The following is a 24,581-nucleotide window of genomic DNA, read 5'->3' as shown; positions in this document are numbered from 1 at the left end:
ACAGCACACTAAGTAAGACAGAACCAAACCTACGCATTCTCCACGCACTCTTCTGGAGAAAGTGATGTCTGAAGAGAAATTCTATTTTCTGAATGGAGTTTATGATGGGGATGGGAGGGAGGCAACAATGAAAGTTATGACTAAAGAACACTGATTTTTCTGTCTGTGTAATCACTCAACAAATTTGCCTCTCATCAGGTTTCACTGGAAATCATTTATCAGTCAAAAAATACTAAAAAACATACACACACATACACACACTTGTCTATATGTAGTGTTCCAGCATTACACCCCAGGTTCTTTTACAGGCGAACTAGGGGAAGTCACTTATACTTTGGTTCATCTCCAGAAAAATAGCAATGCCTAGTTCCACAACAATTACTGCAGGTAAAAAAGCATTATATAGCACAAATATAAACCACTGCTGTTTCAGCACAGCACGCTTAAGTATGTATGCCTGCAGCACCCCAAATGTACATGGATTAAAAACAGTACTTACAGTGGGCAAAGCAACTTCATCTTTTCACAGAGGCACTGTATATAAACACTTCCAGTGTCTGTACAGCGATAGCACTTGTAGTGTTCCACTGTAGCCATGCCAACCAGAATATCGGCCTCATCAGGAATGGATATCATAGGGGTAACATCCATCTCAGGATGGCCAGAAAGGTCTTCTTTTATTGTGACAGCTGGATGATCTACAGAGCCTTGGCAAGCCTGGATGAAAAACAGCTTGGGTTTGCCAGCAAGAGAAGGGCAATTAGATCCACTGAAACAGGAGACTAAATCTTTAATATTTACAAACTGATCATCAATGCCTTTTATTTTGTCTTTTTCACCATGGGAAAAAATGAAGCAAGCGAAACAGTCCATGTTACTATGATCTTTTTCACTGTATGTTTTAACTTTCTCATATATTTGCTTTGCTTCTAGATCCATGTGCTCAACTGTCTCAAACTGAAGCCACTCAAAGACCCTCTTCACAGCCTCTAGGGAAAAAAAGCCGAAAGGCACTTATTAAACAATGACAAGGAAGATGCTGAAACATCAGTGTTTGTGTGATAGCTCAAATACTAGCAGAAGTGTTCAGACCCCAGCAATAAATTCACCTAACTGACACTTAGCCTGCTAAATCTGATTAGAAAAATCCAAATGCCTGTTTTTTCATTAACACAACTGGGTTAAGCATCACACTATCTAAAACAACAACAGATTTCAGACAATCTGATTAATTGGCACAAACTAGTAAAGTTTACTATGTTAAAGCAAGCTTTAACTGTGCCTTGCCTAATAATCTCAGATGCTTAAGAACAACACTTAGCAAGTTAAAGAAGAGATAACTCTTTAGAATGACAAATTCTGCTAATCTTAAGTGAAGTAGATCCCTCATCCTGTGAGAATGATCAGTGCAGCAAGAAGGAAGGGAGAGTAACCCTCTAACAAATGCTATGCACACTTGTCATCAAATGTAGACTTGATTGTGTGGGTAGTGAGAAAGTAGCTGGGAAGCAAGCAGCTTGTAGACAGGCTGGATGGAGTTAAAATACCAGTGATGTATGCTTTCATGGAACAGATTTTACTTTAAGATAAACTTTTGTTCATCTTAAAAGTGACTCCTGCAAAAAGACAGGCTTTAAAGAAAATTATAAAGCAGTAGCATTTGAGCATTAAAGAGAATTTAAGGACTTACTTAAAAACTTAACTCCATAATATCTAAGAATTAAAACCAGCCAAAAAGTGAAAAGGCAGAATAGTAATCCCTCCTTCACTATTTGGACGATGCTTTTTATCTAAAACAGAAAACAGTTCCTTCTTTTAAGCCATCAGCTGAACTGTTGGAAGTGGCACATTTCTGATTTCTACAGTGACTGTCACTCCAGTTACCCTGGAGGCAAGGGAACTCAGTGGACATGATTATTAAGATAATACTTTCAGAGAATTATCAGAGGAGAAAACCAAATAAACCAGTAATCGGATTAAAAAAGTACTTACTTCCATCTTCAATTGTTCCTTTTCTGACTTCATGCTCATTTTTAAACTTGTAGTTGTTAAGAATCACACAGTAACCGTGAGGGTTATTTTTCATCTTATATGATTCCACAGGCTGTAGAAACAAAGCAAGAAGGTAAGAAAGCAGTGCCAAGCATCAAAAAGAGAAATATGCTATACGCAGATTGTTGGCTTTTCACGGCCAAGCGCAAAATAACTCATGAAGGCCAAGATACAAGAAAAGAAAAGCCTAAAAATAAAAGCTAGCTACAGGGGAGAGGAATCTGCTTTGTCTTTCTGAATCCCCCCCTCTCCTTTCACTCTGTGGTTAGGATACGATTTTGGCATGGGAGAAAGCTAGTATCCAGAAACATAAGTTTGCATGTGCAAAGAAAAAGTTCCTGCACCCTACCATTCCCTCTGAGAGTCCCTGTGGGTTTCTAGTGAGGTAGCAGATTCTGTTGTTCCCTTCCCATCTGTCCAGAAGTACTTCAACGTCCCAGTCTCCATTATTCTTAAGATCAGTTTTCTTCACACAACAGGTACTCCTTCATTTCTTGCCTAAAAGATTGCTGACAGCCAGGTCCTCACAAAGCAACAAGGCTTGGTCTTGCTTTGAAAATAGGAATTGTTCCAAGACCTACATGTAAAGCCAAAATCCCTCCCTTTCAGCTCTTCCACCTGCTTAGTCTTAAGAATTTATGTTTCCCTCTCCCAGAATTTACTTTAAAGGTAACCTTGAGGTATTTCTCACCAGGTGTGGTGTCTCCTCTGTGCTTTTTCTTGCTGGATGCACAGATACAGACATTGGATAGTGGAGTTTTTCTAAAAGGGAGAAGAACATTTTAGGTCTAATAACATAAATCTTCTACTCTGCATATTTCAGCACTCAAAAAAAATAGTACAAGGAGTGAGCTGGAGAGTGGTTCCCACATAACTGAGACACCATCATTTTGTAGAGCTGGGCCAAACAGGGTTCCAGTTTCACAGACTGCTGGTTATTGAAGCTCTGTGGAGCTGCGTTCTAGTTCTTCTCTGCTCTTTTACTGGTAGGAATATTCTTATTCTAGAGAATAAAGGGCTGAATGTGAGTAAGCACTCCAGGCAAGCCATTAACTAGCATCTCCATTATGGGATATGTAAGTAAAAGAAGAGACACATTTTTGTACAGTGATACACTACAGCTAGTTCATTTACTTCTGATGCCATTATCTCTTCTCCAGAGAGCTCTACTGTTTGGGTAGACACATCAAAGATGCAGAATACCAGTATAGCAGAAGATCTCCTCAAAGCAAAAAAACATTTCTTTGAATACAAGTGTCTGAAGTAAGTGAAGGAATCAAACCCATGGTTTTGCCCAAGGAAACAAATCACAGTACCCAATTTTACAAGTTAAGCATATGTATTTAAATGGAATTTAATTGTCAGGCATAAAGATCTGTAAGACATGTTCTTTTTCTACTTAGCAAGGGGGACAAAATAATAATAGTATAACTAAAAATCCATTCCCCTGACACAGGGCTTGGCAATTTTCGTCTGCTCTTTTAGAGACACAAGCACAAGTTAGCAGTGCAAAAACATGCTGGGGAAACTGGCTGGTATCTCTGCAGGGAATTGCACGGGCTGTATTGATGTGTCCAAGGAAACACTGAGTCATCCAAAAGATGGTTCTGAGAAAAAATTTACTAGGTCTCGGCTGTTGCTGGTTGACACATCCTGTTTCCCAAGAAGGGACGGCCCACTTGTGGTGTGAGAAGTCACCACCTCAGCTGCAACAGCCCAGATATATGTAAGTCCTTGAAATATCACATCTAGTACAGAAAGTTAATGGTTACACATTAGCTAATGGTTACAAGTAGCAGGGAGCTTCAGAAACCACAGGTACCAAGAGCCACTCTGCCTATCCTAGGATACTTTAAGGTCTCTCTTTTACCTCTGGACTCCTAAGCTGCCAAGGATGGAGCCCCAAAAATCACGCACACACACACACACACACGCAGTAGCTCTACTCTTAAACAACAGATTAAATAATTTACCTTTTTTTCGTTCTTCATAGGTAACAATTTTTTTCTTTATGTCAGCTCTAAATCCCTTCAATATATCTTTCAGCATTGCCATGTCATCTTCTTTAATCAACCCTTTTCTTTCCATTTCCAGTAAGACCTTCAACATTGACTGGTAAAACAAAAACACATAACCCAAACTCATACAGTCACTTTCATTAACTGCAGTATCAGGCACTTCTGGACAAAGCAGAAGATAATAGCCTCATTCCCAGAGACTGACCAGCTAAAGACTGGGGTTTTCTTCCCCTTCAAACCTCATTAAAACAAGGGTTGGGATGCAATGCAACCAAAGAAACAGATCACTAAGGTTGCACAACACTGATCATTGTTTACAATACAAGTATTAAATAAACTCATCAAATCTCTTAATACTTTTATGGGGGACTGAACAAAATGCTGTTACCTCAAATGACAATAGAAGAGCAAATGTACCCAATGACACACAAAAAATTACAGTTGAACTCACATTAAAACTTGATTTTCTGTCTCCAAAACATAGTTTTTCCTCCAGCAAACATCATTCTTCCTAGATACAGCATATGTACGTCTTATAAACGCCAAGCAAAGACGAAAGGAAGAGAATGACGGATTTTGCAAGAAGAAAAGATCAAGGACACAGGTGATGGTGGGAAAACAGGAAATGGAAAGCAAAAAAAGGCAGAGAAAAAATACAGTGAGGAGAAAAGGGTCCATTCTTTCACACAGCACCTATCAGCTAACATGACAGTTGTTTCAACAACAGATTTTAGAGAGAGCAGACTGCTTTCTCTTTCCTTTCTTACAAGACCTAGCAAACTCTTGAAGTAGCCTTTCAAGAAACTTGGCAAGATCACTTTAGCAAGAACACTTTGCATACAGCATTATCCTGGAGCTTGCTGTTGGGTATTCGTTTTTGGAGCAGGAACTTCACGCACTTCACATCTTCTGGAGTCAAGTCCTCTGCAATTCCATATAGCAGTTGTCTGGCAATAAAGAATAGAAAAAGACTAATTATGAAAGTTATGAGAAGTAAACACCACAGTTACACATTTGAACTGCAAAATGTAAAACTCACAGTGGCACATAGTGATGTTGCAATAAATACAACTATGCTGGGATATTCATAAGACAACAGCGCAGACAGAAAACAAGACAGTACACAACAGAACAGTTGTACTTTTTTGTGTGCAAAGGTTTAGTACTCCTGTGCTTACCTGTAGTCTGACACCTTTGCCCTGCCTGGGATCTGGAGCTCCCACTCCATCTCCTGTTGGCTAGAGTTCAGTTGGCTTTCCAGGAGGTCAATCCGATTGATCCGGTAGAGCAGCTCCTTCAGGAAGGCCAGGTTCCCTGCTTCGATCATGCCTTTCTCCTGCAGCTCTCTGAAGAAGGCCTTGGGCTCTTGGATGGCTTCCAGCTTCCTCATGGGGATGTGCTCCAGGCTGAGGAACTTCAGAGCTGCGAGTTCATCTGTGACCAAAGCCTCAGAGATGTCAAAAAGGAGTTTGTAGAAGTTTGTACCCATTTCACATCAAGATGTAGATCTGAACACAAACAGAAGTTGATTTGTCAGTAGGAGTAGTGCAACACATGATTATAAAAGGTATCACATCATTTAGAATAGGCCAAAATAATAACATGCAGTCAAAAGTACTTCAGCAGAGGGGGGCTGTCTTGCTATCATAGGTTTGATGCTTAGCCGCTGTTTCAATTTTGATTGGGGTTTTTTAGGTTTAATCCTGTTTGGGAGCAAAAGCCACTTGCCAGTCTCAAGTACAGACTACGTGGTAAATGAGACTGCCAGGTTTTACACCATAACAGAGGTAAAGGTTATACATCATAAAAGTTAAGAGTCCACATGAGTAAGTCTTCTAAGCTATCTGGCTTTTCCTTCCCTTATACACTATTTCTGGCCTTGGTCAGCATAGCTAAAGCACCTCTTCCTGCTTTGGATTATCTGCATCACATAAAACTCAGTTGCCAGCTCTCAATTTCTAATATTCAAATAAAATACAGATGGTGTCAACCCTTTTTAAAAGACAGGAGAATTCTTGTCAAACTAGTTCTGTTTCACTGGGTATCAAATACAATCTCCCTTCTCCACCACTTCCTCCATCAACTTCAGAAATATTAAACTTGGTTTATGGATGCAACTCTTAAGCACAAGAAAAAGTTAGAAAATACCAAGTGCAAGCCTTTCACCTATCTCACTCTGACACTTAAAAGGCTGCCTCTACTGCCTCTCTAGTAAGAGAACCATTTGTCACTTTATTCCCTCTGCCTTAGAACCAAGACACATAGGAATCTGTGAAGAGAAGCTCTGTGGAAATGTATTCAGGAATGGTCTTTTGTCCCACTGAACTCACTGGGACACAGAAAAGTTGAGAACAGCAAATCAAAACCTTCTACTCCGACACTACTGGAATGTTAGGCATTTTAAAGTTACTGTTACTGCAAATGCTTCAGTACCAGGGCTAGTAACTCCAAGTTAGCCCAGCTGAACAACTGAATCAGTATTACTGTTAAAACATCAAACAAACCCACAATTGTACTACCCTCTCCTCCAAGGACCCCTCTACAGCAAAGCAGTTTTTGTGGCATGCTGCCCTTGGTCAGCATTCTGTTAGCAAGAGTGAACATACAACTGAATCTTAAACCTTTGCCTATCAAAAACCTGATAAAATAGCAAAACATGTGTTGTGATGAAACATATGTGATTCATGCGCTGCCCCCAAATACTGTTTTCTTTCAATCCATTCAAACTGAACTTTTAACCAGACTAGAATCCATACCATTCGGCCTGTATCACCACAAAACCACTAGTACCTGAATGAATCATACGTGCTTAACCTCACAATTCAATGATCTCAGATCTGACTGTATTATTTCTATACCCACACAGGAAAGAAGAATACTTTCTTGGTACCTAGTTATGAAATTATCTCCTTTCTCACATAAATCATGTCTTTTCTTTAAGATACAAGGCATGTGTCTATAAAAGTAAGTCTTTCTGGTAAGGGAGTTTTCATTTTTATTTCTCAAAGGCTCCGAGTTTCAAACCCACAGAATTACTGCAATTAGAACAGATGTGACACCTACACGCTCTATTTAAGCCTGTCTGTAAATATAAGAACACACTAAAACAATGTATAATTGCTTGTCTTTTTCTCCCACTCTACTAAATTAAAGACACAAAAAGCAAACTGTTTAATACTAATACTACTAATAATAATTTCACATCACTTGCATGGGAGGACAGGCTGGAGAACTAGCGGAAGACTTTGAAAAAAGTGAGAGCGACATAGTCTCTATAGAATTCCAGGAAAAGGACTGAAGTTCGTACTATTGTCTATGTTGTCACATGACTTACAAAAAGTATGCTGTAACAAAGTAATAAGATGTCGTCTTAATGCAGCAGTTTCCTGGTTCTAGTTTCAAGAATCACCTATCCTGGTTCTAGTTTCAAGAAGTTTTTACATTGCTCATGAGAAAAAACGATAAACAAGCCATAAAAGTAACCAGCTTTTGCTTTTGTTTTAAGGGACACACTAAGCAACATAGCCTGGACTTTCTAGCATACAGCATAGCTCAGTAACATTTGCTCCCATACCTGAACTCTAATTAGAAGACAGTGAGCAAAGGGTGAATCAATTATATCTTTCAATTTAAAAGCATCTTATTCCCACTGTCCTGCTCTGTCACAAGTTAGTCCATTACTTACCTCCTTTCTCTGAAGTCCCTCTCCAACTCACCCTATTTTTAACATGCACTTTCATGAAAGATTATTTCCTAAATTATGAAAAAAATCAACTATTAGTACCAAATTCAGAAGCAGTGAATACAGGGAACTAGAAGGCTAAACATTCCTTTGAAATTATTTACATAATATACTTCCCCATTTAAAGTGAATTTAAGTGATAATAATTAACTTCTGGCATTTTCGCCCTCTGAAGTATAGAACTCTGCCTCCAATGGTAAGGTTCCCAGCATGACCTGCTGGCCATCAGTATTTTCCTTGCAGCAGAAAATACACAATTAGCAATCAGTACAGCTACCAGACACTGAGGCTTGTGAAGTCAGCATTATGAAAAGAGACAGCTAGGAGAGACAAAATCTGTTAAAATTTTGAAATGAAAAACAAATCATTCATTGATTTCAACCTATCCATCTTTATAAACTCAGAATTGCATCATACCCTTCAGTACGATGAGGTGTGCAAATTCCTTCCGAAAAGCGTGCGCTACTAGCAGTTCAGAAAACGTGTGACTTATTTCACTCCATGAGTTGTCCTTTTATCCAAAGGCTGGGAGCAGCGCAGAGGGACACTATCTGATCTTCAGGTCCAAAATGGTTCTGTTTCCATGTCACCCCATGCTCTTTCCCTGCACCAGTTCCTGTGTCTTAACTGAATCGACTCCAGCTTCAGTTTGAAAGAGGAAGTGAACTGCGATTAGCACTATGAAAAGTATTTGCAGACAAAAACCACGCCCAAGCTGGCTCTTTCTAGATTTCAAGTTTCTCCCATCATGCGCCAGTTTCAAGGACCAGTCCTTCTGGCACTGCTCTTCCTCATTTTCTTTTCTGTTTCACTTCTTCCTCTCATCCTTCCCCAAAATGTTCCCATCCTTTTGTTAACTTAGTCTCTCCAATTTTCCTCAGCTCCCCTGCATCCAAGTTATGTCCCTCCGACTTCCTCTAGAAGTGTCTTGGTGACCCAAACTATTCCTTGTGAAGTAGCCTGTCAAAAATTCATCTCTCAGAGAAAGGTTGGCCTTGAGGAAGCAAAATGCTAAGGTTACTTGACTACTCAACTAGTGTAGTGACTGTGGCCTCTACTGAACAAGGCAGGATTGACAACTCCTGCACAAAAACTGAGTCAGGAGGGACTGGATACCAGAGACTTGTGAGTGTAACAAATCCCACTTTAAGATCATGATCCACCCAAGATACAAACTTTACAAACAGACTTTTACACTAGTTACACTTCTGTCTGTCTAAATAAGTTTTGCACAAGTCGCAACCCTTCTTTAATTCTGTAGGTGGAGAGCATGCACAAGTGCATATGCTTCTGTATAAAAGAAAACCAACCACTTCCGTTTGTTTGTTTGAGGCTGATTTCTTCCTGGCACAGTTCCACATTACCACAGTTCCACTGAAGGTGTGTACTGTGGACAGCAAGGAACAATTAATATCTAAGTTGTATAAAACCCACCCAACTTCCCAAAGACTTTCAAACTGTTATTTTAAAATACACCACAGGAGATCGCGCAGAAACATCCAACAACATTGCTGAATGGCAGCTGCGGTTACAGTGATAAGCGTACCCCACCTTTGGGCTCGTGCTGACAGAGTATCACCGCATGCACCCAAGCATTACAGTGTGCAGCCATATAAACACAACCCTCAGCACACACAACCAAAATATTGACACTGAATATTAAGTGTAAATTACGGTAGCGGAAACTGTGTTTGAACAAACATTATGAGTAAGGGAGACTTTACCAATCTTTCATATTTCACAAGCATGGATCCCTCTCCCCAGGGAACTGAAGGCAGAAGTCACAGAATCACAGAATAGTTAGGGTTGGAAAGGACCTTAAGATCATCTAGTTCCAAACCCCCTGCCATGAGCAGGGACACCACACACTAAACTATGTTGCCCAAGGCTCTGTCCAGCCTGGCCTTAAACTCCTCCAGGGTTGGAGCATTCACAACTTCCTTGGGCAACCTATTCCAGTGCCTCACCACCCTCACTGTGAAGAACTTCTTCCTTGTATCTAACCTAAAGTTCCCCTGTTTAAGTTTAAACCCATTACCCCTTGTCCTACTACTAGAGTCCCTAATGAAGAGTCCCTTCCCAGCATCCTTGTAGGCCCCCTTCAGATACTGGAGGGCTGCTATAAGGTCTCCACGCAGCCTTCTCTTTTCCAGGCTGAACAGCCCCAACTTTCTCAGCCTGGCTTCATATGGGAGGTGCTCCAGCCCCCTGATCATCCTTGTGGCCCTCCTCTGGACTTGCTCCAACAGCTCCATGTCCCTTTTATGTTGAGGACACCAGAACTGCACACAATACTCCAAGTGAGGTCTCACAAGAGCAGAGTAGAGGGGCAGGATCACCTCCTTTGACCTGCTGGTCATGCTTCTTTTGATACAGCCCAGGATACGGTTGGCTTTCTGGGCTGCAAGTGCACACTGCCTGCTCATGTTGAGTTTCTCATCAAGTCAGCTTAGACTCTTCTGTCTGTCTTGATTTACTTATGATTTAACTTGACATTACCCAGGCAGAAGTCTCTACAGAGGAAGGCAGACAACATGATGATGTTCTCTGTCCACCAATTTAAAAATGAAAACAAGAACCCACAAAACAAGGTCAAAATTGTTGTCAGTGTTTACTCTGTAGTGATAAAAATTCAGCTGTCACCCAAACATAGAGTGCAACAAGTGCAACAAGTCTGAACAGTACTTGTGAGCCAAAAACTTTGTGATTCTATTACAGTATGTCACATATTCTACTAAAAGGTAAACCATTTTCTAGCTGTGGCACAAATGTGACTTCAAGTGTGGCAGCTCAGAAGACTCAAAATGTGACGGGTCACACACTATCATGATAAAAAAATTACCATTATGTTTTGTCAAGCTGGCTGTGTTTCAATGCTCTGTATGATGCAAAACTCCCCTCCTAAAAATCCTGAATAGTGCAAGCTAAAAATCACATCCAACAGCACTAGACAGCCCTCTTTCAAATTTTCACCCTAACTTATAGCTATTAATCATCTACAACAAACAGTGTTTTGCTGAAATAAACTAAGTCTCACTTCTGCTTAAACTCTGAGGTATTTAAAACCCACCGACTAATGCAGACCCCAGAAGTACAGGGGCCAGTCAGAAACAAAGATAAGGCTTACCCCAGTACGTAATTTTTACCTCTTCAAGCTCTCAAAAAGTAGTATGAATTTAATGCAGTAACAAACAGGAAGGGCACAGGCATACATAATAAATGCTCATAACAAAACAATGTGACATTATTTCAGTTAACTCATAAAATGCTCTATTGGAAGCTTAATCAAAAAACAAGAAACAATAATCAGAAAATTTAATGCTTAACAAAGTTAATCAATCTAATAAACCTACACAGATACACTGCTGAATGTCATATTTCATAATGTGCAAATCTTCTACCCTAACTATTCCTCACAGAAGTGATGGCCAAGTGACGGTTCACAAGGTTTCACAGAGGGAATACTACGCAGCATCTTGGCTTTAATCAGTTTTGGAAATACATCCTGGTACACAAGGTTTATATTAGCCATTAGACAGTACCAGTGTGCATCATGAAACAAATTACTGATTTCAATAGTCAACTAGTTCTCCATTAAGTTAAATGTAATTTAAATTAAGATGAAAATCCTTTTCCACTTACTACTTACATTTTCTCCTCTTCGTTCCCACCTTTGTCTTTCTCTGTGAACATACCCAGTGGATTTAAAGGTGGGATTTAAAATTGCTAGCCTGCAAAATCAATCACAATGAGCCTAAACCAGACTGTTAACAATCTTGGTTTACATATTGAAGGCTACCTGCAATCCTTCTGCTGTCAGAAAAACACTTTTTTATCTGTAGTCTTTGCAGGTACAAAACCATTTAACATGACTGAAGCATGCTTCTCCCAACCCTGATAACACTGACTATATAGATCATGTAATTAGCTAGCACATGGACTGTTTTAATTGTGTCTCCTCCAGTTTCACAGTATGGTAAAAAAATTATGACGCTTTGCCTTGAAGCTAACAGTTCCTCAGTATTCTGGATAACTGCCTTAAAACAGGTAGTGTGATGAATTGCATTTAATTGAAATGTGCTGATAAAAGGATGTATTTTAAAAGCCTCTATATAGCTGTGAAGGAGGAGGGTCTCTAGGTACTGGGAATATAAGTTTTCTTCTTAAGGTATACGCTGGTTGGGGCATCTGCTTCTTTGTGCCTAAGCGGTCAACACGTCTGCCCACATCTTCATTAACTTCTGTAAGAATCGACAAAATATCTTCACCCCTATAGACACATGGAGAGCAAAAGTAAAAATAAAAGATACTTATTAATGAGCAGATGGCACTCTATTATACACCTCCCAGAACACTTAGAAGATACAGTATAAATATTTAACACACACAAAAAAAATATCATTTTCTCTAAATTTCTCCTCTTTTGTTCTCATTTGAGTCATATTAAAAACAAAAGATGTTTTCTTACCGTCTTGCTTGATTCAACCATTAAAGAAAAATAACGGAATGAAGTATTTTTACCTAAATTCATTCAAGAAACAGATGTTTCTGCCTTAAACATAGGAGGTTTAGAGGACTGTAAAATCTTTAGAGGATTGTAAAATAAACTTCACATGCCCCAGATTATCTCTATGGCACTAGCAGTGTTAATGTTTTACTGGGATTATGTGGCAGTGGGAAGGGAGGAGAAGCTACATGGGTGGCTTCTGTGAGAAGCTGCTAGAAGCTTCCCATGCCCAAAAGAACCAATGCCAGCTGGCTCCCTGCTACTGATGGTGGTAGCATCTCCATGATAACATATTTAAGAAGGGGAAAGAGCTACTGTGCAGCAGCAATTGCAGCTGGAGAGAGCAGCAAGGGCATGTGAGAGCTCTGCATACTTCAAGATCAGTGTAGAAGGAGCGGAGGAGGTTCTCCAGGCACCAGAGCCAAGATTTCTCTATAGCCCCTGGTGAAGACTGTGGTGAGGCAGGCTGTCCCTCTGCAGCCCATGGAGGTTAATGGGGGAGCAGATATCCACCTGCAACCCATGGAGGACCCTATGCCAGAGCAGGTGGGTGCCCAGTGGAGACTGTGATCCCATGGAAAGCCTGCACTCGTGCAGGCTCCTGGCAGGATCTGTGGACCCATGGTCAGAGGAGCCCAGGCTGGAGCAGATTTGCTGGCAGGACTTGTGATGCTGTGGGGGTCCCACACTGGAGCAGTCTGTTTGTGAAGGACTGCACCCTGTGGAAAGGACCCATGCTGGAACAGTTCCTGAAGAACTGCAGCCTCTGGGAAGGACTCAGACTGGAGAAGTCTGTGGAGGACTGTCTCCTGTGGGAGGGATCCCACGCTGGAGCAGAGGAAAAGTGTAATGAGTCCTGTCCTTGAGGGGGAAAGAGCAGCAGAAAAATGATGAACTGACTACAACCCCCATTCTCTGTCCCCTGCACCACTGCAGGAAAGGGGGTAGAGAATTCATGACTGAAGGTAAGCCCAGGGAGAAGGGAGAGGTGAGGGATTAAGATCTGGTCTCATTTCTCAGTATCCTACTCCGATCTGATTGGTAATACATCAGATCTAATCCCACCCTAAGTTGAGCCCATTTTGCCTGTGGTGGTAATTGGTGAATGATTTCTCCCTGTCTTTATCTCAACTCATAAACTTTTAACTATACTTTCTCTCAACTGTCCAACTGATAGAATGGCTTTGGTAGACACCTGGTATCCAGCCAGGGTCAGTCTACCACAAATGTAACTTTATCAGTGGCAAGCAACCAAACCATCAGTTTAACTAATTTTGTCCACCTCAGAACATGGGTTAGCGTTCCCATGGGAATTTGCCTTTGGAATTGGGGGGGGGGGAAAAGGTAGGGGGAGTTCCTCCCATTTCTTCATGGAATAGCTAAGCAAAGTATTTACCTTGGTACCAACAGCTGTAGCTTGCTGCACAGGGCCTGAATGTACCAAGCACCCTGATGAACATGCCGGAAAGACACATATCCATCAATTGTGGCCATGCCCAGGAGGAAATCGGCCTCTTCAGGAATACTTTCAGATGGAGAAATGCTCTGTTGCATGGAAAACGAGTCTGGAATTTGTGCATCAGCTTGAACAGAGACAGCACACTGTACCTCTTTACCTTGGCATGCTTGGATAAAGAAGAGTTTAGGTTTTTCTGCCAGCTGTGGACACTGTTTTGCAGTGAAGTGGGACATGATTGTGCGGATTGATATAAGTTCCTCATCTCTCCCATAGACTGCTCCTGACTCTCCATGAGACAGAATACAACATATAAAGCAGTCCCTGTCTTTGTGATCTTCCAAATGCTGCCAAGTTCGCAGGAGTTCTTTAATCTCCTGAGTTGTCAGATCTGTGTAAGTCCTCACATCTAGACCAAGCCATGTGAATACTCGCTCCAGTTCCTCTGTAATTAAAAAAAAAAAAAAAAAAAAAAAAAAGATAAAAGGAAAAACTCAGGCACTAGTAAACAATTTTATGAAGTCACTATGCAAACTGATCTGAACCAGGAAAGACACCTTCTGCAGATTCATTCTTTTACTAGTATCAACTAAAGGTTAACTGGAATAAAAAAAGATGACATCAACTCAAGAGTTCCTGGGTTTTTCTAGAAAAGTTTCAGAAAATATAAGGACATTTTACAATGTATAATGACATACTAAGCGAGCTCATAAATGACACCTGAAAACATGAGGAATCCCCCATTTGAGTTTCAGTTTAGATCTTTCAAAACCTTCCTCACATCTTATTTTCCAATTGCAGTTTAGTGAAACTAATATTACAGTTTCATACACAACAGACAAATAAAAGGAACAGAATAAACCAAGAAGTATTCACAGAGTTGTGTGATTATAGAATTTTGCATTATATTATGTAGAATGATGGCGTACGTTAGCCTTTATCTATAGCTATAATAAAGAACTAAAACTAAGTAAAGAGAGCCTCAAAATTATTCAAGAATGATCCAACTGCATCAGAAATTGTGGTTACTTTTCCTTTAACCCTTTCTCCCCTAGAATACAAAAATGACAATTTAACTTATAGCAAACATTCTACTCTTTAAGAATATTAATTAAAATATAAACAATAAAAATAAAGAGCAATATTAGACAATCAACTCAGATGGGGAAACAGAGACCAATCATCCAAAAATCTCACTTCAGTAACTTACCAGCATCTTTGGAAGAACCTTTCCTCTCGCTAAGAGACTTACTGAATATAACATTATTAATAACAAGACAAAATCCTCTGTGTGGTCCATCCATTTTGTAGCTTGCCATCTTCTGTAGAAAGGAAAGGAAAAAAAAAGCTTACAGCCTCAATTAATTTATTCAACTTACTCCTATTTCCTTAATATGTCTCAAAATTGGCATCCAAAAATTAGAGGCACCTAAGACTCTGCATTACTTTTGAAAAGCTGCGACTCAATGATGCTTCTTTGTGTGAAAAGACACGGGTGAAGCCTTGAGCACACACTGTCACCATACTATCAAACTGCAGAGGAAGGGTTTGGCAGCTGGGTTGGTCATCTGTATGGAAAAGGGAGGATTCAGCAGCCAAACTCCACAATCTGAACTGGTGATGCGGACAGAAGTCTCCAACTGTTTCCAAGGTCATGACAATATTTCAACTTCAGATAGCAGAGGGTTCACAATGAACCTATGCAATGTTAGACATCCGAGTTGTTTTCTCAAAAGCAGCGATGAATACGTGGAGCTGGTGGTTCATACTGATCAACTGGAAAGGGATACAAGCAGAACAGAGATATCGGAAGTGCATAAACCTGCCACACTACCAGTTTTTCTAAGACTTCAAAGTTACCTCCCACTCTTAAGAAAGAACATTTTAAAAACTGAAAAGTCACCAAAACTTCAGGTGCTATCCAAGTTCAACCCTGGACTGAAATCAAAAACTTTCACCACTTCAGCTCCTTTCTGCTCACTAAAGAGCAACACACACCTGCTTTGGTGTATTTTAGTAGAACAAAATAAAGGCAGCACTCCAAGCTCCTTCAAGAGCAGTAAGAAGTGTCTTTGCTACAGCAGTCTGAAAAATCAGTTGATAAAAAGATATGTTACAGCACAGAACTTCAAAAAATTAAATAGCTATAAACAAACACAGCAACTTGGTTCCTCAATATCCATGCCAGAGAAAAAAGCCAGAGGGAGAATTCAGTGGTTACACTGCTGTACAAGGTTAAAGAGTGTACACAAGGCTTCTAAGAAGGGATCTCACAGAAGAGGTATTTTCTGCTGTACCAAGACCTCTGTTTTACTGAGGAAGATTGTTACATGCCTGCAGTAGCTTACGAAAAACTCTTGCCTTCTTTTATTCTTCTCACAAGGTCTTTGCATGCTGTCCATTGTGACTTTTAATTTCAAGATACTCTGAAGCTTTTTCTAAGCCACATTTAGAAAGAGAACTGTGAAGCTATGTTTGCCTGTGTCTTGCACATTCTGCTGCCATCTCCAAAATGCACAACTTAAGAAAATGCCAAATGTTTTGTCTGTAGCAGGAAGATAAGCAGGTGCACTGATGTGTGGATAATGTCAAAGCTATTATGCCTGTTTTGCCTCCAGCACACCTTCCAATATTAGTAAGTTTCTGGTCTCCAAGGTTAAAATATTCTCTGAAACATTCCAGTTGATCAGACAATTGAAAAAATTTCATGAGACACACAGACATCTCACGTCCTTGCATGATAAGTGTCATTACACATCCAGACCTCACACACCTAGTATTCAAAAAGAGGATTTAAGAGATTGTCTCAAACCTTTGATTCATTTTCTTCATTGCTGAGTTCTCCAGGTGGCTCCAGGTTCATTTCAGAGAAGCCTCGTGTAAGACAAGCTGCTTTGTTATCTAGGAAAAAAAAAAAAAAAACAACAAAAACCAAAAACCAAAACCAACACAGATATTTATGAAGAGAAATCCAATACAAAATACAAAAAAAAAAATCACAACAAAAAACCAAAAAACAAACAACCAGCATTTTTTGTATTTGAAATACCATTTCATTGAAAGGAATAATTCCACCATGTAAGATAGCATCATCATGTTCAAAGGACACGTCTCCAGTTATTTTTATTATATATATTAATTTTGTGACAAAGGCAAGGTTTCTATTTGTACTGGCACTGTGGAACAAAAATATCCATGGTATAAGGATAGACCCCGAGACATTCAAATTAATTTTTCATTTGGGAATCAGCTCAGAAATAACTGTCTTGTAAGAAGGATCTGCAGTATTACTACTGAAGCTCCCAGCACAGATTTGCTTTGTTTTGTTTTGTTCCTGAATCACTGATACAAACTCTCAGCCTGACTTTCAGAGCAAGGCTGCACTGACAGAACTTGAAAGAGGGTAAGAGTTGACAGATGTTGTACTGCTACACTTTGCAGCTGGTCTATTTGATGTGGAGTCACAAAGATGGATGCAAACTAGTCACTGTTATTTGTACAGAGTCTTTTCAGAGACCTGATCCAAAATGTAATTTTATTTATTGCTGCTTTATTTACTTCTCCTTCTGAATGCCCTAAAACACTTCTCTCCTTTTGTACAAATCATACACTATTTAATGCCATCATCAAAACCATCCATCTTTAACATGCAACACTCCCAAGCTCACACATAACAATCCACACAGCAAAAAAAGTTAAGAGGTAAAATCCTGCACCCAAAAAATTAACATCACAGTTTTATAAACAGTCAGAGTGTCCCATGCTCTTGTCCTCCCAGGAATATTTAAACAGAAAACCTGTTTTTTATTTTCAGGAAATAAATAATCTTTTTGTGTCTAATCAGACCAGCCATTATTTCACTTCCCAGAAAATGCATTAGTTTCTAGTAAATGACTGACAAAATACAACAGGATTTGCCAATTTTCTCTTGCCTCTTTTATATAAGAGCTGAAATCCCTCAAATCTATATGTGCAGGAAGCAAAAGAGCCTTCCAAGAAGACAGCAGGGTAAGTGTGTTACATTTATCCAAATGCTAGAAATCTCCCAGAGAAAGTAAAGGGATGCAACATTAAACAAAGAAAACAAAAACTAAATATAGTTTCAGAAGTTCTTACCATTAATATTAAAACCGACTGATTTGATCGAGGTCTTCTATATTTGGAGTAGGGGGAATATCATGTTAAAAATCACTATTATATGTAACAAGTTGTCATAGCAATTTTAGCAAAACAGACTTAATACAAAGCTTTTTAAGTAGAGAGTAGGGAAAATACTGAATTCCTAAGAACAGCAAAGCATTTAATAATGAACTTACAAAAGACTTCCCAATTACAGCAAATCTCGCAAAGCTGGAAACAACTATCTTTTTTCTTAAGGATAAAGGTAAAAAGCAAATAATTTTCTTTCACTTCCAAATGATCCTCTCACTATAGGTATACGCAGTCACTATAAACAAAATAAAGGTCCCAACATGGTCCTATAACAATTCTCTTGGATAGGGAATTGTATAAAAATATAGAGTTCATAGAATTCTATAAATTATTATAACTAGAAACATCTAACAGTGTCAATGGTTTATTATATAGCACGGGAAAAAAAAAAGTATAAGCTCTCATCATTTGAAAGAAAAATCAAACACAATCATCAGGATTATGGAACAGTCGCTTATTCTTTTAAAATTCTTTCAAATCTATGCTTTCTTAATAAAACTACATTTATTTTCTTACTGTGCCAAGCACCATGTATGAAGGCTTCCCCAAACCCTGGGGACATGTAGAGCAAATACAGCTCAAAGCAGCAGTAATGCAAACCCTTCTGATACGAAATAGCTCATTTTCCTCAGCTCTTGTCTACTATAACTTCACTGCTGGGAAGTATGCTTAGAAATGTGATTCCTCATGCTGCAGGAGGGGTTTAACTGGTTAAGGACTGGTACACTGAAAAACTGGGAGTAGTAATGCTGACCCTAAGTCAAGGACTTCTCAGTTTCCCATGTTCTGCCAGTGAGAAGGGACACAAGAAGCTGGGAGGGAGCACAGCTGGGACAGATGACCTGAACCAGCCAAAGGGGTAGTCCATACCCTAGAACATGAAGTTCATTATATAAACTGGGGGGAGCTGGCTGGGGAGTTCTGGCTCGGGAATGGGCTGGGCATCAGCCAGCAACTGGTGAGCAATTGTATTGTGCATCAGTAGTTTTTCTCCGGTTTTATTCCTCTCTCTTTTTCCTGTTATTATTGTTATTTTAGTTTCATTTATTTCAATTAATTGTTTTTCATCAACCTATGAATTTTACCTTTTCCAGATTCTCCTCCCCATTCCACAGTGTGAGGGTGAGAGGAGGGAGCAAGAGGCTGCGTGGTACTTAGTTGCCAGCTGGGGTTAAACCACAACACAGCACCAAGTGACTAACCCATTCTATAGAAGGTCCCTGTGTAGCTTTTTCTCTCACTCATCTCTCTTCCTAACATCATTCCTCCCCGCTCAGCTGCACATGACCAATAGTGTTTTTGACTTCTACTCTTTGATACTACATGCAACTGTATTTCTAACATGCTAAAAAAAAATATGCTTGTTCTGTTCCTAAACCAAGTAAGAAGATTCAGCAAAAACACAGCCAGTATGGTTTCAAAATAAAGGCAAGAAAAACTCCAACCCCCTAAACCACTAAAACCCAAGCTAGCAGTATGTACTGCAGTGTAACTCTGAGAAAGTGAATACTTTGACTTCTCCAGTGTGAGCCAGTGAAGATTCCTCAATGGGCAGAGTGTTTTCCTCTTGACACAGACATGCTAAGAGCAGAAAGAGACAAAATGAGAGAAGCCAGAAAGCATGGGGGAATGGAACTCATGAAACACTGTGTGCTGTTGCACCTACTGGGGTGCAAGTAGCTTTGCATTTCCCAGAACTTGCTTCCTAGTGCTTAAATAAATAGAGCATTTTCCCCAATATGCTTATAGTCACTCCATAGGATGTTAAATAAAGGAATATTACGAACTGCAGCGTAACCCCTGATAACATGTATCACACACACAAAGCCTACCACTTCAGACACACATGCAGACACAGTTTGCTTCACTAGCTTATTAGTAGGCAACTGCCTTGTCACAGTGTACATTTGTAAATCACAAAGTGCCTTTTACAGGACAGTCATCATCATTTCAACACTATTCATGGGAAAATGGAGAAGTGCAACAGCACTGCAAATAGATTTTTAGTTTTCTAGCCTGTTCTGTATGTGCTGGACTGCTCTATGGGACGTCAGATATTCCAGCATGTCCCTACTGGAATTCAGGTAAGAAGTAAAACAAGCTAGGGACTGTCACGCCAAATTTATCCGTGAAGATGCTTGATCCCTCTCTAGCTCCTATTCCAGCAATCCAAACATAGGACCTTGAGGTTCAGACACCCAAACCCTTCTAGTGCTTCCTGAATTTTAGCAAACGTACTCCACGACTCTGAATTTCTCACCTTTTGCCCTTTTGTAGCAGTTTACTATTTCCAGAAGATTAGGTGAAACATTCATAAAGATTTCCTCCAGTATCTGTACATTGTTTTCAGTTAAAAGGCCCTGTTTTTCCAATAAAATCAGCAATTCCAGAGCAGACTGACAGCCAAAAAGAGAGAACAAAATACAGAATACGGTTATTGTTCCTTAGAACTTAAACCTGCACTAGTATCTGCTTTGCTTCCTCCCAACAAGGTCCAAAGAGTCAGTTTTACATCACTGTGGGAGGTAGAAATATTGCTCCATGGAAAGCTACTCGTTGTGTTATTATTTGGCATGGTCTTGTTCAAACAGATTCATCCAAATCATATTAATGACTCTTGGCTTTAAGAAGGCTTCATTGCTGTGAAATGGTACCAATGACATAGGGACATGAATCTCCTTTGCAGATGGCTCAAGCAGGGTGAAGATTTGATTTGCCACCCTTTTATGATCTGTGGACTGTGGACTGTCAGTGACTGACCTTGGCACAAACCACCAAACTCCATACTTATCTGTCAACAGCATCCTCCTTGCAAACCCTGTAAATACTGACCAGCCTAGCTGCAGATTATGCCCTATTCTGCCAAATACTTTTCTCTTCATCCTTTTCCTCCTATTTCCCCCCTGCTTCTTCCCTTCTCACCATATACACATTTGTCTCTCTTCACATACCAGAATTATCTGTCGCTTTGGAAGAGAGTTTTTCAGGAGGAATACAATATCCTTCAACATCTCATTGGTAACGTTCTCTGACAATTCATACAGCATCTGCCTGTAACAGAGATCCAGTAAGACAAAAGCAGAACAGAAGATGGTATAGAAACAAAATCTATCTGAGAATTTAAAAATGGAAAAGGAAACAGTGTGGCATAGAAGGAAGTAATGGAGAGAGCAGAATCCCGCTGCAAGCTTACCTGTATGGAGGCACTTTTCCCTTCTCATGCAGACATTCTTCCACTTTCCCCTTGGTATAACCAAGTTCCTTGAGCAAGGAATGACATTTAATTATGTATAAGAGTTCAGCTAGTAGGAAAGTATCTTTCTCGTTCAGATATTCTTCAGCCATAAGAAGCTGAAAGATGTCCACCGCTGACTTCACCCTTTCTAGTTTTCTGAAGGGGAGAAAGTCAGTACAGAGAAATTTTAAAGCTGCTACATCTTCAGACACCAGATTTTCGTCAATGAGCAGAAGCTGCTGACGGAACTTCAAGCTGACATCATCATCCATGTTGCTGGAACCACAGTCTCCCTGCCTGAAAGCAGAAAGCAAACACTAATAATACTTTAATCTTCAATATAATAACCCTTGTAATAAGATTTCATCCAACACTTGTTTGGACAAAATCCTCTGCAGAAGGGGAGTTTCCTTTTAAATAAATTTGAAACCTATTTCCATCTCCAAACACAAGACAACAAAGACCAGATTTGGCAGAAGCTCTGAACAACCCAGTCTAAATTTGAAGTCAGCCCTGCTCCAAGCAGAAAGCTAGGCTACATGACCTCAAGAGCTCCGTAAGTTCTATTGTTTCTTTCAAACATCTCCCATGTTCAGATCTTTGCTTCTCTCCATCGTAGGTGGAAAGAGTCCCTGCAGTTACTTATTACAGCTCTCAGTGGAGAGAGCACAGTGATTCACACTTATTCCTTGATCTGCAGTCCAAGGGCTCATTCTTCTTTGGCTGTAGCAGGGAGGTGTTCCTCCATTACAAGGCTAACACCCAAGAAGGTTCCACACCATGAAGCTGTGGAACATCCAACTACTCCCAGTCATATCCTGCTACCAGACAGTATTTCACATTTGGCATAAGAAAACCATAAAGAATCCCTTATAAGTACATGAACTAAAACCTAACAGTGTTCTGCACTCAGTTTAGGCTCTGCACAAGCAACTCAATCTTACTGAAGTTTATAATAAAGACTAAATACCCTTCCACTACACCAACTTCTTCCACATAGTCTAGGCAGAGATCTTTTCTGCCTGTGGAATATTATATAGGTAAAAAGGTGCTTATGTGCCTTCTGCCCAAATAGGCAGGTCTTTAATCTTTTGTTTAGAGCAGCAGGAAGTGGCAAAGCCTTCTACACTGAGGCAGCACAAGAAAAAGTCAGGGAAGTGGAGCAGGGACAGAACCTCTGAATCCAAAGCCTCTGAAAAAATGTCAGACTGCTTTTTCCTGTACTTCCTCTCCCATAGCTCAATAATTCTTCTTCACATTTGTTCTCTACTCATATGAAATTCCATGTGTTGTTACACCCTCTTCATTTAAGCTGCTATCAAAAGGGTTCAGATCTCAGCCTGTTAGCTATACACAGAAATTATATGACTTCACAGTAAATCAGACTTTAAATTTGTTTAGCTAAAAGCTACTTTAAAACCCTATCTAGATGCTTTAATGAACTACATTTAGCAGAATAACTTAAGTTGTACTGATTCCCGCCTAAACAAGCCTATATAATCCAGGTTCAAACTGAATTACGACTGTCCTGGGTTCACCTGTAGAAGCCATTTTTCTCCATCTTAGGAGCTGGTGCGGTGCTGTGTTTTCAACTTTAGCCTCAGAACAACAATGGTAACACATCGATGTTTTTAGTTGTTGCTAAGTGATGCTTACTCCGATCAAGGATTTTCTCAGTCTCCTGCTCTGCCACAGAGGAGGGGTACAGGAAGCCAGGAGGAAGCAGAGATAGGACACCTGACCCAAACTAGCCAAAGGGCTATTCCATACCACAGCACATCATGCCCAGTATATAAACTGGGGGGAGTCACCCGGAAGGCCAGATCGCTGCTGGAGTCGGGCTGGGTATCGGTCGGCGGTTGGTGAGCAATTTTATTTTCTCCCCTTGTTATTTCCCTTATCATTACTATTATTGGTGGTAGCAGTAGTGGTTTGTATTATACCTTAGTTACTGGGCTGCTCCTATTTCAACCTGTGGGAGTTACATTCTTCTGATTCTCCTCCCCATCCCTCCGGGAGCAGGGGGAGAGTGATCAAGCAGCTGAGTGGTTCTGAGTTACTGGCTGGGCTTAAACCACGACAATGTCAATTGAGAATTTAGAGTAAATGACTTCAATTGAGTTAAAAGAAAAATGTTTAAAGAAAACAGGGGCAAGTTGTATGCACATCAGCTGTAGATAGTAATTTCATTGTCAAATTAAACTGAAGCAAGATCTACCACTAATTCCTTTAAAAGAATTTTCAAGTCTGTGTTGCTGCTATTCTTGGAAAGAAATTTTCATTCTAACCATTGGAATACCCTCTGTACATGTGCTGCATTTACTAGCTGTCCTTAACTTCTCTTCCCCAGCTCTGTACTGAGAGCACTCTAGGCCAGCCCTCTCTGCCAGCACTACCTCAAAAAGAAACACTGCTGGCTCACGACCTGCACATCCACTGCTCAGCTTACTGCTACAGTGTTTTTAGAACACTCTACCACTTCATGCACTTGTAAAACATCACGGTAAAAAAACCACAACAGAGTCCTAAAGCAAACAATCACTCAATCCCTATTCCAGTAAAACAGCCTGATGCTAAGTACTAACACACAGAGAGCCCATCACCTACCTGCTCCCTAGGCTTGCCGTGACTCACTCTAGTATTTACAGGTAGAGTTAGCAGGACATTAGCAGACAGGACATCAACACACAGAAGAATAATCAGCGTTTCCAATTAATGTTTTGCGGTATACCCACGAAAGAAAATCACATAAAATAAGGATTATGAAGTTACTATGTTTTCGCTTAAAGTTTGACTGATGGGAGTGCTCCCAGGCTAAAAGATTTCAGAACATAGTAAAAAAAAATCCCACCAAAAACAAACAAAAAACCCCAAATCACCGAACCAAAAAGCCCTCAAACAAACCGAAAACAGAAACCCAGGGGTACGAAGGAATGCTAAGGCCCAGCCCCACAACTAAGGCGAGTATTTGGCTCCGGCCCCGCGAGCAGCCCAGAGGCAGGCACCCAACACCGGAAGGAAGGGGCGAGGTTTTGGCTTCGGATTCAGGAGCTGAAGCGTTCCTTCGCTCCCTCTCCACTTCAGTCCCCCGTTTCTTACCTCCTACATGAATTTCGGCCCTGTCCCCTCTCCCGGCAGCTACTCTAGGGGCGGCGCCTAGCGCTTCCCAGTTTATTTCCCGGCCAGTCGGCGATGAATGCCGAAGTGCTGAGTCATGACCCCGGCACTCCCTGCGGGGAGGGGCGCGGAGCCCTGCTGTCTGCCGAAACCAGGATCGGCCGTACCCCCAGCCCGGAGCCGTGCAGGACGGAGGCGGCATCCCGGGTAGAGAGAGTGGGAAAATCTGGGGGCGCATCCGC

The 24,581-nt window shown here is 40.5% G+C and overlaps 2 protein-coding genes across 2 annotated transcripts in view; both read right to left on the bottom strand.

Annotated features, from left to right (window-relative positions):
• The window catches only part of CASP8 (caspase 8, apoptosis-related cysteine peptidase), a 5,946-nt gene extending 387 nt beyond the window's left edge, over window positions 1–5,559 (bottom strand). Inside the window, exons 1-6 of the mRNA XM_010019253.1 lie at window positions 5,249–5,559; window positions 4,912–5,017; window positions 4,026–4,164; window positions 2,744–2,814; window positions 1,993–2,104; window positions 500–989 (exon numbers count right to left, since the gene is read on the bottom strand). Of these exons, the coding sequence (XP_010017555.1) occupies window positions 500–989; window positions 1,993–2,104; window positions 2,744–2,814; window positions 4,026–4,164; window positions 4,912–5,017; window positions 5,249–5,559 (1,229 nt within the window). The remainder of the gene's footprint in view (window positions 1–499; window positions 990–1,992; window positions 2,105–2,743; window positions 2,815–4,025; window positions 4,165–4,911; window positions 5,018–5,248) is intronic.
• A 6,351-nt stretch (window positions 5,560–11,910) lies between these two features.
• On the bottom strand, window positions 11,911–21,494 carry CASP10 (caspase 10, apoptosis-related cysteine peptidase). The gene is made up of 7 exons (XM_010019242.1): window positions 21,181–21,494; window positions 20,939–21,038; window positions 20,248–20,383; window positions 16,588–16,676; window positions 14,986–15,097; window positions 13,716–14,220; window positions 11,911–12,082 (listed from the first exon to the last, which is right to left on the bottom strand). The coding sequence occupies exons 1-7, from the start codon at window positions 21,492–21,494 to the stop codon at window positions 11,911–11,913; spliced, it is 1,428 nt and encodes a 475-aa protein (XP_010017544.1).
• Between the last annotated feature and the right edge of the window lie 3,087 nt (window positions 21,495–24,581).

Source organism: Nestor notabilis, unplaced genomic scaffold (genome assembly GCF_000696875.1).
Source record: "Nestor notabilis isolate BGI_N333 unplaced genomic scaffold, ASM69687v1 scaffold7420, whole genome shotgun sequence".
Classification (NCBI taxonomy): Eukaryota; Metazoa; Chordata; class Aves; order Psittaciformes; family Psittacidae; genus Nestor; species Nestor notabilis.
Note: the sequence above shows the minus strand (reverse complement) of the source record. Positions and strands in the feature narration are given on the sequence as shown.